The sequence below is a fragment of the Aotus nancymaae genome, unplaced genomic scaffold (genome assembly GCF_030222135.1).
Source record: "Aotus nancymaae isolate 86718 unplaced genomic scaffold, 86718_ANA_hifiasm-v0.15.2.pri h1tg000051l, whole genome shotgun sequence".
Taxonomy (NCBI): Eukaryota; Metazoa; Chordata; class Mammalia; order Primates; family Aotidae; genus Aotus; species Aotus nancymaae.
In genome coordinates, this window is record NW_026988465.1 from 16,899,382 (window position 1) to 16,915,154 (window position 15,773).

At 42.9% G+C, this 15,773-nt stretch overlaps 1 protein-coding gene across 3 annotated transcripts in view; it reads right to left on the reverse strand.

Moving 5' to 3' along the window:
• The window catches only part of MBOAT1 (membrane bound O-acyltransferase domain containing 1), a 112,524-nt gene that overhangs the window by 52,254 nt on the left and 44,497 nt on the right, over positions 1 to 15,773 (reverse strand). Inside the window, exon 1 of one of the 3 annotated variants that reach the window (XM_064363029.1) lies at positions 7,187 to 7,279. The exons of the other annotated variants lie outside the window; for them this stretch is intronic. Coding sequence (XP_064219099.1) covers positions 7,187 to 7,276 — 90 coding nt within the window. The 5' untranslated portion in view covers positions 7,277 to 7,279. Of the gene's footprint in view, positions 1 to 7,186; positions 7,280 to 15,773 lie in introns of those variants that run through there. 3 annotated transcript variants of the gene reach the window in all.

Here is a 15,773-nt window from a genome sequence, read left to right on the forward strand (position 1 = left end):
GATGTCTCATTCTAAATTGGCATCCAATAAACAAGAGTGTTCCTCAAATTCCAGGTGTGACACTGAAGATCTAAAAGAGTGACAGAGCTCTGCATTCAATGTCCAATGCCAAACCTGTCTAGTGATGCAAGGTAGACACCAAATTTCCTTAGAAAAACCTCAGTGGTCTACCTCTTGAGAATATTGTGCCTAAAACATTTGAAGATGTCCTGAAATCTACAGAAAAGGTCAGCTGATTTTAAAAAACAAAAAACAAACATGTACCTTTGCGGTTTAAATTTACCCAAATCAAATTCTAAATACATTAAGTGATTTAACCATTCATTTAAACCAGAAAAGTAACCTAAACTCTGGGAGGTAGGAGTGGAGGGAGCAGACACGAGCTTAAGTTGTGCTCATTTTGCTTGCCCAATAAAAAACAACAATACTTTACACCCTTTATAACTCATAGAAAATGTTGCTTTCAAAAAATTTTTGTTTTTGTTTTGTTTTGAGACAGAGTCTCACTCTGTCATCCAGGCTGGAGTGCAGGGGTGTGATCTCCACTCACTGCAACCTCCACCTCCTGGGTTCAAGCAATTTTTCTGCCTCAGCCTCCCGAGTAACTGGGACTACAGGTGTGTGCCACTGCACCTGGCTCATTTTTTTTTTATATATTTTTAATTTCTAGTAGAGATGGGGTTTCACCATGTTGGCCAGGCTGGTCTCGAACTCCTGACGTCAGGTGATCCACTCACATTGGCCTCCCAAAGTGCTGGGATTACAGGTGTGAGCCATCACACCCAACACTTGTTTTGGTTTTTTAAAAGTTGACTGTAGGCCAAGTGCGGTGGCTCACACGTGTAATCCCAGCACTTTGGGATGCTGAGGCAGGCAGATCACCTGAGCTCAGGAGTTCGAGACCAGCCTGGCCAACATGGTGAAACCCTGTCTCTACTAAAAATACAAAAATTAGCCAGGCTTGGTGGTGGGTGCCTGTAATCCAAGCTACTCAGGAGGCTGAGGCGGGAGAATCACTTGAACCTGGGAGGCAGAGGTTGCAGTGAGCTGAGATTGTGCCACTGCACTCCAGCCTGGGCAACAGAATGAGACTTCATTTCAAAAAACAAAAATTAGTAATAATAAAATAAAACATAAATAAATAAATAATAAAAAAATAATAGTTGACCATATTGCATTTCACCTTTCCAAAAACCTGTTCTCACCACTGCCCATCTTCACTTTCTACCTTGAAAGACACAGAAGTGACTTGCAAACCTATCCTGCAGGATTTGGTCATAACTTTTCATCTAGGCTGAATGAACAGCCAAAGAAAACACACAAACACAAATTATATACAGAAAAAAGATCACCTTAGTAAGGTTCAAAATGTAAAGGAATTGGCAACTGAAAAGTCCAAAATTTATTACCATAGGTGACAAATCACTTACGATAACAGCTTATTTTTTCGTATGTGGTAGAGATGAGGTTTCACCATGTTAGACAGGCTGGTTGCAAACTTCTGACCTCAGGTGATCTACCCGCCTTGGCCTCACAAAGTGCTGGGATTACAGGCATGCACCACCACGCCTGGCCCACAATTTTTTAAAGAAGGTCCAGGCTGGAGTGTGGTATGAATTTCTTTGTGTTGACTGGCTCATATCTACACCGGTGGCTGGTGGAGAATATAACCATCTCTGCAGCCAAGTGCAGGTGGCTCCCATCACAATTCATATAGGCACAGAGTTCAATTTTTTTCCTTTCCTCTATAAAGGGTCAACAAAATCAGAGGCCTGCTGCAGACTGTGCACAGAATAAATGCATTAACTGGTAACTACTGCTGAGCTGATAAGAACTTGCTTCTCCAGCCTCCTTCCTGCTTGCCTTCTACCAGCCCCTTTTCCACCCAGCATTCAGACAGCAGCCTAAGTCTTCTGTGTCCTTTCTTCTACAGGGAGAGGCAATCCAGCCTACCACAAAGAATCAGTCTCTGGGTTGACAGCTCCTAAGCCACATTCTTTGTTTTTTTTATTTTGATGTGTGTGGGTTTTTTGTTTTGTTTTGTTTTTTGAGACAGGATCTCGCTCTGTCACCCAGGCTGGAGTGCAGTGGTGTGATCTAGGCTCACTGCAGCCTCAACCTCCCAGGCTCAAACCATCCTACCACCTCAGCCTCCAGAATAGCTGGGACTACAGGCATGCACCACCATGCCCAGCTAGTTTTTTTTTTTTTTTTTTTTTTTTGGTTTTGTAGAGACAGATTTCAAGATGTTGCCTAGACTGGCCTTGAACTCCTGGGCTCAAGCAATCCGCCCACCTTGGCCTACAAGTGTGCTAAGATTACAGGCAGGAGCCACTACACCTGGCCTCTAAGTCGAGTTTTATAAACCTGAAGTAGAGACAAATCTGAAAGTCAAATCAGTTTCCAGAAATTGGGGGAAAATCTTTTTTTCTTTTTAATTCCAAAAGTTTGTTTTCCTAAATCAAAAGCAAAGCTGAAGAAGTGAACACAAGGAGTTTCTACCGTAATTATGGAGGGAAGGAAAGCTATGGATGATGGAAGGGCTACTTTTCTGCACAAAAGGAGATAGCAAGCTTGGTCAACAGGCTGGAGGAGGATGTCTCCAGTTTCAGTGGGAACAGAACGCACCCTTAGATACATGTGTGAAGGCTCACGTGACACAGGAGCACAAAGGCGCTAAAACAATAGAAACTGATGGGCTCCCTCAAGCAGTCTGGGACGATGGAGGTATCCCAGTGGAAGAGACAGTTGTCTGGCTTCTCAGAGTGCAGCCAAGGGAAGTGGCCAGCCCTGCAGGCAAGTGCTGCTTCTGAGAGGCTGAGTGGCTGTCAAGGCGCACAGACCTGGGCACCTCACAGCTCCCTCCTAGGCTCTGGGAAGAGCAGAGGGGCAGGATGACAGCTGGCAGACCTGAGAGGGTCTTGAAGTTGGACAGAGGAGACCATCAAGTGTGAACCAGCCACTTGTAACCATGGAAGTCGCTGCAGGGAGCAGCAGATACAGGAACAAGAGGCCAACGCCAGGACCACAAGGACGAGCTCCACTGGAGCAGAGGCCAGCCAGGCTGCAGTGGCAGAGGCCTCACCAAGGCCAGGAAGGACTGGCAACTCCTCAGGGCTTAGATCCTCCCAGGTGAAGGGAGGCACAGGTCTTCAATATAACCAGCCCTACACTGGAATGGGTTGCCTAAAACTGCCCATGTAGCATGAAAGTCACATTAAGTTTATCAGGGAGAAACTTAAAAGTTACACTGTTGGCATACTGTGTCCGTGGCTGTGCATTTCAAACCCACTATTAGTGCCCCATGGAAAATATGCACAAAAATTTTGTATGAAAAATATTCATTTCAGTGTGATTTCAAGTAGCAGAAAGAAGGAAGAATGTAAAAGTTCAACTATTAGTAAAGACACTGGTTAGCACAGGAAGCAAATAAAGATGTGCCCTACATAACTATTAGTAAAGACACTGGTTAGCACAGGAAGCAAATAAAGATGTGCCCTACATCACTGTCCTTTTTTGACGTAACGTGGTAGTGTTTGCTATAAGCCATAACTTCTGACTGATTCTTGGAAATCCATTCATTGGGTACTACAAAGGTAAAGCTGAAAAAATATTGAGGCATTATTGCAAGACAACATGATGTAAAAGCAACCTAAATAGAGGAAAACAGAAGGATAGTAATCAATGGTAAACCCATTCAATAGAAAACTATGCCATCATTAAAAACAGGCATTATAGGCTGGGCACAATGGTTCACGCCTACAATCCCAACACTCTGGGGGCCTGAGACGAGAGGATTACTTGAGACCAGGAGTTTGAGAACAGCCTGAACAACACAGCAAGAACCCCATCCCTACAAAAAAATAAAAAATAAAAAATTAGCTGGGTGTGATGGTGAGCACCTGTAATCTTAGTTACTCAGGAGGCAGGAGGATTGCTTGAGCCTGCAGCTCAAGGTTATGGAGAGCTATGATCACGCCACTGCACTCCAGCCTGGACAACAGAGAGAGACCTTGTTTCTTTAATTTCAAAAATGAGCAGCCTTTAAAGTACCTGTCATAAAATGAAAAACATTTGAGATAACTAATGAATAAGAGAATATAAAATTACATGTATATTTATGACTATGTAAAAAAGAGGTAGCATATAGAAAATGGCAAAAATAACATGTAAAACGGAATACAACTATTACATCAGGATGGCAGGAATGTAGGCAAATTTTTTGTAAATTATTTTCGTACTTTGGAAAGGTAAAATTACATGTAGAATTGCTCACACATTCCCTGCACAACCTACTCACACTCACATACACACAATTGTGATACTCTAAGAAACTCATAATGCTTACGACTGGTATCCCCCCAAAATCCTTATTTAATTCTATTACTCTATTCTCAGTGTTGCAATTATTAGCACCCACAACTCAAGTTTAGGGAGGAGTCGGGCATACACAGAGGACGTCACACCGTAAAAAAAAAAAAAAAAAAAAAAAAAAACTCATCTTAAAGAAAAAAACACACTTTTTATAGACAGCAAAAGAAACAACGTGTGACAGTTAACAGTAACAAAAGTAACAAAAGTAACAGTCAAGAGTAACAACGTGGATGGCTAAAGAAAACTAAAATATGTGCTGGGTACGGTGGCTCACGCCTGTAATCCCAGCACTCCGGGAGGCCGAGCAGGTGGATCACCTGAGGTCAGGAGTTTTAGCCAGCCTGGCCAACATGGTGAAACCCGGTCTCTGCTAAAAACACAAAAATTAGCCAGGCATGGTGGGACATGCCTGTAATCCCAGCTACTCGAAAGGATGAGGCAGGAGAATCACTGGAACCCGGCCGGCAGAGGTTGCAATGAGCTGAGATTGCATCACTGCACTCCAGCCTGGGCGACAGAGCAAGACTCTGGCTCAAAAAAAAAAAAAAAAAAAAAGATAGAAAGTGAAAATACGTGCCATGATTACTGGCCTAAAAACAACCACATTAACCAACAGAATAGGACAGAGTCCACAAATAAGCCCACACTTCTGGGCCCACTGATTTCTGACAAAGGTGCAAAGAATGCACAATGTGAAGAGGATGGTCTCTTCAATACATTGTGTCAGGAAAGCTGTATGACCACATACAGAAGAACGAAAATGGACTTTTATCTCATCCCTTATGCAAGAATCAACTCCAAATAGAATAAAGACTGAAATGTAAGACCTGAAAGTAAAAACAGCTAGAAGAAAACGTAGGGGAAAACTACATGACACTGGTCAGGCCAGTGATCCCTCAGATTTAACCCCAAAAGCACAGGCAACAAAAGCAAAAACAGGCAAATGAAAGTGCCCCAAACTAACACGCTTCTGTGCAACACAGGAAAAAACCAACAGAGTAAAGAGACAACCCACAGATTGGGAGGAAATATTTGCAAATCATAAGGGGCTCATATTCGAAATACACAAAGAACTCCAACTGCTTAGTAACAAGAAAATAAATAATTCTAATTACCAGTGGGCAAAAGATCTGAAGAGACCTTTCTCAAAAGATGACATACAAATGGCCAGCGGATATGTGAAGAAATGCTCAACATCTCTAATCGTCAGAGACATATAAACTAAAGCCACGATGAGACATCACCTCACATGTGTTAGAATGGCGATTATCCAAAAGTTAACAAGTGCTTGGAGCGCTTGTGGAGAAAAGGTAATGCACACTGTCAGCAGAAATGTCAATCAGTACAGCCATTATGGAAAAGAGTATGGAAGTTCCTCAAAAAACCAAAACTAGAATTGCCATATGATCCAGCAATCACACTTTTGGGTATATGCCCAAAGAAACTGAAATCAGTATGTTGAAGAAATACCTGCGCTCTCGCGCTCACTGCAAGACTATAGCCAGATATGGAAGCAAGCTAAGTGCCATCGTGACATGGTAAAAGCCCCATAAAACTGCACACCTCAGCCATACCTCGGCTTTCTGTTGAAACTGCTCTCTATAACCCAAATGTGAATAAGTAATTAAGGACTGAAATTTCCACCCTACCCAGACAAGGTGTAAACAAATGCTAATCTTGACTTTTGTGAAGCACTTAAGTAACAATCAGAATGTCAAAAAGTCCCCTGGCCCTCAGAGAGTCCGGAGCCCTTCACCCTCATCTTTGCCCAGGAATCCACTGGAATGTCCAGAGCCCTTCACCCTCATCTTCGCCCAGGAATCCACTGAAATGTCCGGAGCCCCTCACCCTCATCTCCACCCAGGAGGTAATTTACAGGATCCACTAGCCCTCAGAACGTCTGAAGTTCTTCACCCCCACCCTTGCTCCTCACCCTCACTCCCAAGGTGGTTTTACGGGGATAGAAGGTCTTGACACCCTCCTTTCGGGGCCAGGGGTTGGAGAGACGTGAGTCCTCTGTGACCGCTGGCAATAAAGACCCTGCAATTTGGCATACTTTTGTCTTGGTGTTGACTTTCTATGCTCGGGCCAGTATAACACCATCAAGGGATGAATGGATTTTTTAAATGCAGTCTAGATGCACAGTGGAATACTATTCAGCCTTTAAAACGCAGTAAGTTCTGTCATTTGCAACAACATGAATACACCTAGAAGATACTGTGCTAACTGCATATTCTCACTCATAAGTGGGTGTTGAACAATGAGAACATATGGACACAGGGAGGGGAACATCACACAATGGGGCCTGTCGGGAGGTGAGGGGCTACGGGAGGGATCGCAGGGGGTGGGGGATAGGGAGGGATAGCATTAGGAGAAACACCTAATGTACATGATGGGGTGATGGAGGCAGCAAACCACTATGGCACGTGTATACCTATGTAACAAACCTGCATGCTCTGCACGTGCACCCCAGAATTTAAAGTATAATAAAAAATAATAATAATAAAAAGGAAGTTATTGTGTTAAATGATATAAGCCAGGCACAGAGAGATAAATATATGTGGAATCTAAAAGGTCGAAAAAGGAGATAGTTTAACAGTGGTTACAAGAGGCTGGGGGTGAAAGGAGGTAGAGGGAAAAAGGGGAGACACTGATCAATGGGTACAAAGTTACTGTTTGAGGTGATAGGTTATGTTAATTAGCCTGATTTGATCATTTCACAATATACACATGTATCAAAACATCACATTGTACCCTATAAATATATACATTATCTGTCAATTAAAAGTAAAATAAAACTTATAAAACATACGTAGGCCGGGCACGGTGGCTCACGTCTGTAATCCCAGCACTTTGGAGGGTGGATCATGAGGTCAAGAGATCGGGAACATCTGGTCAACATGGTGAAACCCCGTCTCTACTAAAAATACAAAAAATTAGCTGGGCGTGGTGGCACGTGCCTGTAATCCCAGCTACTCAGGAGGCTGAGGCAGGAGAATTGCCTGAACCCAGGAGGCGGAGGTTGCGGTGAGCCGAGATCGTACCATTGCACTCCAGCCTGGGTAACAAGAGCGAAACTCCATCTCAAAAAAAAAAAAAAAAAAAAAAAATGTAACATGATGTTCCTTAATAAACGCTTCACGTTTAAAAGGAACATGGGCAAAGTTCACTTTTCTACTGAGCCACTCCCTCCAAAGCAGCAAACAAAGTGGCACGTTCATTCGTGACATCCAGCAATGTGCTCTCAACAATTAAAGCATTGTGTGGGCCTTTATGCATGAAGGGACAGTGGAGCTCAGCTATTTTGATCAGATTCTTACAAACAAGCAAGACTGACATAACTCGGATTCAGCAAAAGCTCAATTTCCACAGCTCTTGCAAGATTGCAAAGTCACTGCAAGGAAACAAAACACATGTCCAAGTGCTTGACTTCTTATTTCATCAAACCACAATCAGACTGTGCTGCAACTTTCAAACGCAAGCCTTAAATCCACTCTAATGTGCTGCTAGAAGGACATTATTTGGGGATTTCTGTTCCGTGGCCTTCAGGCTCTTCCAAAAAAAACAACACACTTTGCCAGGAGTTAAAAACGTTGCCTTTCTCCTAACCAAGAGACCTAAACGGGCTATTTTTAACAAACAGCAAATATTAACGGTCCAAAAGTATTTCCCCTACTGCAGTGGTTTACCAGTGACTCCCCTATGAGCAACAGGCAACTGTCCAGGCCTGGAATGTCCAGTACACCCAACTAAAAAGTCTCTGTACAACAAAGGAAAAAATTAACAGAGTGAAGAGACAACCCACACATTGGGAGAAAATATTTGCAAATCACAGGGGCTAATATTCAAAATATGCAAAGAACTCCAACTGCTTAATAACAAGAAAATAAACACTCAGCAACACTGCCTTATACGCTCCAAGGCAAAACCAATCTAGTTAAACAATTCCTTATTTAACGCCAAGCCATTCCTCCACCACAAACAGTACTCTTTTGCATTGCCTCCTCCAAATAAACATAGCTGGGAAAGAGTACTAAAAATGCTATTCCTTCCTGTACCATAGAACAAAAAGTGGCTGTAGGATACTCTTCAGTTACTTTACACTTTCAAAGGGATCCTTTGTTACACGTTCATTTCAACACTCCTCAGAATGTTAGTAGGAAGTATGTTAAAATCTCTAAAGAGCCTTCTTTTTCCAAGTTTGTGGATAAGCAAATATTATTTAAGATTGATAATTGGCTGGGCGCTGTGACTCACGCCTGCAAAAGAGTACTGTTTGGGAGGCCAAGGCAGGCAAATCAGGAGGTCAGGCGATTCAGACCATTTCGGCCAACATGGTGAAACCCCATCTCTACTAAAAATACAAAAATTAGCTGGGTGTGGTGGTGCATTCCTGCTACCGAGCTACTCAGGAGGCTGAGGCAAGAGAATCCCAGCTACTTGGGAGCCTGAGGCAAGAGAATCACTTGAATCAGGGAGTCAAACGTTGCAGTGAGCCGAGATCACACCACTACACTCCAGCCTGGTGACAGAACAACACTCCATCTCAAAAAAAAAGAAAAAGGAAAAAAAGATTGATAACCAATATATACAACTTATAGCCCAAAAAACAAACAAAAATAAATATCTAATTCAAGGGTCCCAACCACCTAGCCACAGACCAGTACTGGTCCACAGCCTGTTAGGAACTGGGCCACACAGCAGAATTTGACTGTAGGTGGCCGAGAGAAGCTTCATCTGTATTTACAGCCACTCCCCATCACCTGCGTTACCACCTGAACTCCACCTCCTGTGAGATCGGCAGCGGCATTAGATTCTCACAGGAGCGTAAGCCCTATGGCAACCCGCACATGCCAGGGATGTAGGCTGCACACTCCTTATGAGAATCTAATGCCTGATGATCTGTCACTGTCTCCCATCACCCCCAGATGGGACCATCTAGTTGCAGGAAAACAAACTCAGGGCTCCCTCTGATTCTACATTAAGGTGAGTTGTATAATTATTTCATTATATACTACAATGTAATAATAACAGAAATAAAGTGTGCAGTAAACGTAATGAGCTTGAATGATTCTGAAACCATCCCCATTCCCCATCCCCCATCCCAACTCCATGGAAAAACTGTCTTTCAGGAAACCAGTCCCTGGTGCCAGAAAGGTTGGGGACTGATGCTCTAATTGAAAGTTTGTCAATCATAACGATAAATGCCATTTATGCGGTGCCTATCATGTGTTAGGCACGGTGATAACCCTTCCATAAATAACTCCACTGAAGCCTTACCACACCTTAGAAAGTGGCTCACTCGCACTTTACATAGGAGGAAAATGAAGAATAAAAGGTTAAGCACATGGTGCAAGTCACCAAGTTAGGGAGTGATAGAGCCAGGGTTTCAAATGCAGGCTGAGTTCCCTCATGGTATATTCCCCTGCTTCACTTGAAATCCCAGCATTCTCCCCAGAAATAACAGCACTCAGGGAGAATTCAGTAGCAGCCTGTATTAATTTTCTAGGGCTGCAATGACAAAGTATCAAAAACTGGAGGGTGGGGTGTGCGGCAACTTAAACAACAGAAATGTATCTTCTTACAGTTCAGGAGGCTGGAATCTGAGATCAAGGGTGTTGGCAGGGTTTCTTTCTCTTCTCTTCTTTTCTTTTTTCGAGACAGAGTTTCGCTTTTGTCACCCAAGCTAGAGTGCAATGGCACGATCTTGGCTCACTGCAACCTCTGCCACGTGGGTTCAAGCAATCCTCCTGCCTCAGCCTCCTGAGTAGCTGAAATTACAGGCACCCACCACCATGCCCAGCTAATTTTTGTATTTTTAGTAGAGATGGGGTTTCATCATGTTGGCCAGGCTGGTCTTGAACTCCTGATCTTAGGTGATCGCCTACCTCGGCCTCCCAAAGTGCTGGGATTAGAGGTGTGAGCCACTGTACCTGGCCGGCAGGGATAGTTCCTTCTGAGACCTCTGTCCTTGGCTCCAGCTGCCCGTCTTCTCGCTGTGTCTTCCCTGTGTGTGTGCGTCTGTGTTCTAATCTCTTCTTACAAGGATGCCAGTCATGTTGGATTAGGACCCACTGTAATGACTTTAACTACTGAGTTATTAAGTAATAACTTAATGGCTGCTTTGAAAGCTCTGTGTCAAATGCAGCCACATTCTGAGGCACTCTGGGTTTAGGATTTCAACATTTAAATGTTGGGGGAACATATCTGGCCCACAACACTGACCAATAAAAATCCTCTACTCAAACCCATACAATGAAACAGACTTCATTTTCTTTGTACCTATAGCTAGGAAGCAGGTAAGACTCAGAGCAAAGGCTGTGTGGGATGCTGGGTGCCTCATAGCCTCCTATCTGCCTGGAGGTGCTTCAGCCACTACAAACAGCACCAGAGAGGGTTCTCCCAGCTCCTGTGTGTGTCAGAAGCTCATTAACCTATAATGGGTACAATGGGCTTACAGATGTTGAGAAAGTTCGTTATTCTCTGACCTGTTTTAAACATACAAGTTTTAAAGCAATAATAATCAGTATTTATTAAACACATATTATGTGCGGGGGGGGGGGGGTCTCTGCAAATGTTGGCTGTTACTTTGCATGCTTCACATCTACTATCGCGTTTAATTTTGACAACTCTCAATGTGCTACTGAGAACACTCGCACAAAGTCAATGGCCCCGAGACACTCAGCTGTAAGCAGCTCCACTAGTCAAACTGAGGTTCCTAGGCTGCATGCAGTTGCCTCTCAAGACCTCATTCCTGTACAAGGGAAAATTTGAATTAACCTGATAAGGCTGAAAGTCCTTTCCAACAACCGTTGTTTGAGGCATGTGTAAACTCTCTGTCTACAGTTTGTATCGTCATGAACCAAGCTTCCTTCCATCGGTTCAGGACGTCCTCCAGTCCCCCTAGAATGGGATAATCCCTCTTTTAATGCTCAGAGAAAAAGTCCATATACACTTGGTTAGAATTTAAATTGTACAGGAAGACTTTTGGCTTACCTTATTCTACAAATATCATGTCACATGCATCAGTTATGATTTAGAATGAAAACCCTTTGAAAACTTACTCCAATGACTAAAAGGTGGAAAATGATTGTGCTGTCTCTTTAGGCTTCAAGGCAAGAAAAAAGCCCCAAAGTATGTAGGTAATATCTACTTATTTCAGCCTGCCTCCCATCCCATAAATCAAAACCTTATAATCCTTGGCCCAGCAGGCAGGGAAGACTACACAGAACTCAGGACCATTTAGGAGTCTTGAAAAACCCTGTCACAAGCATGCTGTCACCCCGATCCTCTGGAAATAAAACATTCCCATTAGAGTTAATTCCACTGTTAACCAGTTAAAAATATTAATTTTATTAATACTTCATTGTTAATAATATTAATAATGGCTAGCATTCATGTGCCAACTACCTCCCAGAAACAGTTTTCACTCCTTCTGCCTGTAAAACTCCTTTTATCTTGACAACTCTTGATGTGCTTTGAGACTTCCATTTTACAGATATGGAAATTCAGTCACGGAGAGGTTAGAAAACTTACCCAAAATCACAGGCTGGGAGCGGGAGCTCATGCCTGTTAATTCCAGCACTTTGGGAGGCCAAGGCAGGTGGATCACCTGAGGTTGGGGGTTTGGGATCAGCCTGACCAACATGGAGAAACACCATCTCTACTAAAAATATAATAAGTTGGCCGGGTGTGGTGACACATGCCTATAATCCCAGCTACTTGGGAGGCTAAGGCAGGAGAATCACTTGAACCCAGGAGGCAGAGGTTGTGGTGAGCTGAGATCATGCCATTGCACTCCAGCCTGGGCAACAAGAGCAAAACATCTCAAAAAAAAAAGAAAAAAAAATTTACCCCAAATCATACACTCAGTCAGTGGCAACACTGTAATTTAATCTCAGGGAGTCCGGTTCTACTCAGGCACAACACTATGGTTCATTTAACTCAACCTTCACAGCACAATTCACTATCTGTTTCCAGATGAAGAAACTGGAGCCCCAGGATAGTATGTGACCTGGCCTGGGTCACACGGACTCTGAACATCAGAGTTGAGACCAGAACTCAGGGGTCCTGACTCCAGTCCAGCATGCCTTCTGATGATTCCCCACCAGCCCTGGAGGTGGGATAGGAGTAAATCAGGGTACAGGGGGCCAGAGCGGGCCCATCTAGGAATAAGAGCCTGAGTAAAGAACTCTGGGCCTCCATAGGGAGTAAGGGGCACACACTGCTGAAGGGACTCCACTGAATAAGGAGGTAGAATGTTAGACGCTGACTTTATAACCCTGACTGGGGCCCAGGCTGTCAAGTTTTATACAGTCAGAGATCACCAGCAACAGCATGTGTGGGTGCATGTGTCCGTATAATGTGTGTGTATAATATATACCTATTTTTAACATATGTGTATATTATGGACATAATATATACTTTAATATATATGTGTGTATAAAATCTATATATAATATAAACATACATATTTAATATAGAATGTATGTGCATGTATACACACACACAAACATACCCCATACACATATGCAACCTGAAATTATTCATGTGGCTCAGGTCCACCCAGCTGGGCCTGGAGTCACCTTCTTTCAGTCTGGATCCGTAGTGAAAAGCAACCTCAAATAGGAGACCACAACCATTTACAAGGCTAAGTGGGTATGTGGGATAGTAATAACATCTACTCTACCAGATTGTGGTGGCACTAAATGGAATGTGAAATACTATTAAAGTACTTTAAAAGAACTATAAGCTTCACAAGTATTAGCTAGGCTACAAAGTGTACACTAGCTAACTAGCAGGACCTCTCTAACATAGCAGCTTTCAACACTGCTATCTTAGCCAACCAAAGAGCTGTTTTTTCTGAAAAATTAAAATTGAAAATGACTGATTTTAGAATCCCAATCCAGATCAGATTTTGGTGGGGGGCAGGGAGGGTAGGCATCTTAAAAAAAAAAATTTAAGTTCCAAGGTGATTTTAATATTCAGTCAGGGCTGAGATCCACAGTTTCAACTTATAATGCCAACCAGGAAGAAAGAGGCAGTTTAGAGAGTGTACGTTATTGTACAGACAGTCCCTGTCTTATTTATGATGGTTCGACACGATTTTTCAACTTTAAGATGGTATGAAAGTGGCTTACCATCAGTAGAAACTGAACTTTAAGTACCCATACGACCATTCTGTTTTTCACTTTCAGTAGAGAGTTCAATAAATTACATGAGATACTCAACACTTCATTATAAAACAGGCTTTGTGATAGATTATTCTGCCCAACTGCAGTGTTCTGAGCACATTTAAGATAGGATACGCTAAGCTATGATATCGATAGCTTATGCGTATGAAATGCATTTGTTATTTTTCTGATATTTTCAACTTAGAATGGGTTTTTTAGGATGCAACTCCATCATAAGTTGAGGAGCATCTGTAATTAAAGATTTAAATCAGTCATAAAATAGACAAGAGAATCTAAGACTATTAGCAATTATCTGGTTCAAGCCCCTCATGTTGTGGGTAAGGAAACCGGTCCGCAGAGGGGAAAGGTGACTGTAGCCAGAGTCTCCCGGCTCCGTGGTCCGATATGCTTCCACTTTACAAATGGATTCAACGCTTCATATCCAGCATCAACTATGGCATTTGTATTGCTTGATACTTTTTTGAGAGCTAGTCCACAGGTACTGGCTGACAGACTATGACTGCATCTTTGCTCTCCAATATCCCCTTACCACTCCATACACCCTGCTTCATGAGCCTGCAGAGGAGTTAGAAGAAAGGTTTGGCACACGGTGTACCCAACTTTTTGCAGAAGGCTCAAAAATGAATAGCGAGCTGGGCACAGTGGCTCCTGCCTGTAACCCTAGCACTGTGGGAAGCCAAGGTGAGTGGATCACTTGAGGTCAGGAGTTCAAGACCAACCTAGCCAATATGGTGAAACCCCAACTCTACTAAAAATACAAAAATTAGCTGGGTGTGGTGGCGCATGCCTGTGAGCTCAGCTACTCAGGAGGCTGAAGCAGGAGAATTGCTTGAACCCAGGAGGCAGAAGTTGCAATGAACTGAGATCATGTCAGTATACTACAGCCTGAGCAACAGAGCAAGACTGTTTAAAAAAAAAAAAAAAAAGAAAAGAATGGGGAAACCAGTTTGGTTAGAACAGGCAGAAGTCATGCAAACTAATTAACCTAACATCCTATATTCCAAAGATGGAATAAAACATTTAAGAACTTCAGGTCCTTCCTCCAGGCATCTAAGAGAACTACATGCAAATGAAGTCCATTAAAAAAAGCCACAGAGTTTATTTTTTAGCTAATTTCATTTTATTATAAAATTAATGAATGCTCATTTTTTAAAAAATGAATAAGGAGAGGTACATGAAAGAACCTCACAGTTCCCTCATAACCCCAACCTTCTGTACTTACTGTGCGTCTTCCTTTTCAGCAGATAGAACATACATTTTAATACCATTCTCTATGTTTACTTTCAAAATCCAAAAATATACCCATATACAGTGGTTTCTCCTTTACCATAACCATGGCATAAAAACTACCCTGTAACTTATTTTTCATTCAACAAAAGATGACATCTTTTCAAGTCAACTCATACTTTTTAAAGCTGCATAATATTCCACACAGTATGGCGAGTGTGGTGAACTTTCCCTACGCCTTAGATTTTCATGGAGACCAAGTGATCTTCACTCCATCCCTAGGATGGAAAATATGGAAGGAACATTTCCCCCTTTTCTCTGTCCTGACTCCCTCCCACCCTTCTCCCCAGGGAAGGAGGAATGATTTAATCAATCAGCAGCTAAACTGAGATGGGGCACTGAGCAGGCCCAGCTCAGGCCTTTGGGGACTTCTCTCTTTGGGAGCCAGTCTGCCTTTAGACCAGAGCTTTCTCTCTTCTGAGTTTCCTCCACAGAGTTGTTGCACATAATGTTGTCCTGTCCACAGGGGACTTGGAGTGTCTGCTCAACAACATCAGCAACTGGGTGGCCGAGTCAGTCTCATTCAAGGATCAAGAAGCAGGAAATCTGCCAGGTGGGGTGCTATAATCCCAGCACTTAGGGAGGTCGAGGCGGAAGGATCGTTTGAGCTCAGGAGTTCAAGACCAGCCTGGGCAATAGAGTGAGACCTCATCTCTATGAAAAATTTAAAAAATTACCCAGGTGACTTGCACCTATAGTCCCAGTTACTTGAGAGGCTAAGGTGGGAGGATCACTTAAGCCCAGCAGATCAAGCAGCAGTGAGCTGTGATCATGCCAGTGCACTCAAGCCTGGGCGACAGAGTGAGACAAGAAAAGAAAAGAAAAAAAAAGAAAGAAAAGAAACAAAAGAAAGAAAAGAAAGAAAGAAAGAAAGAGGAAACCCATTGTGATTAATCAGCTTTATCATTAATGAGGATC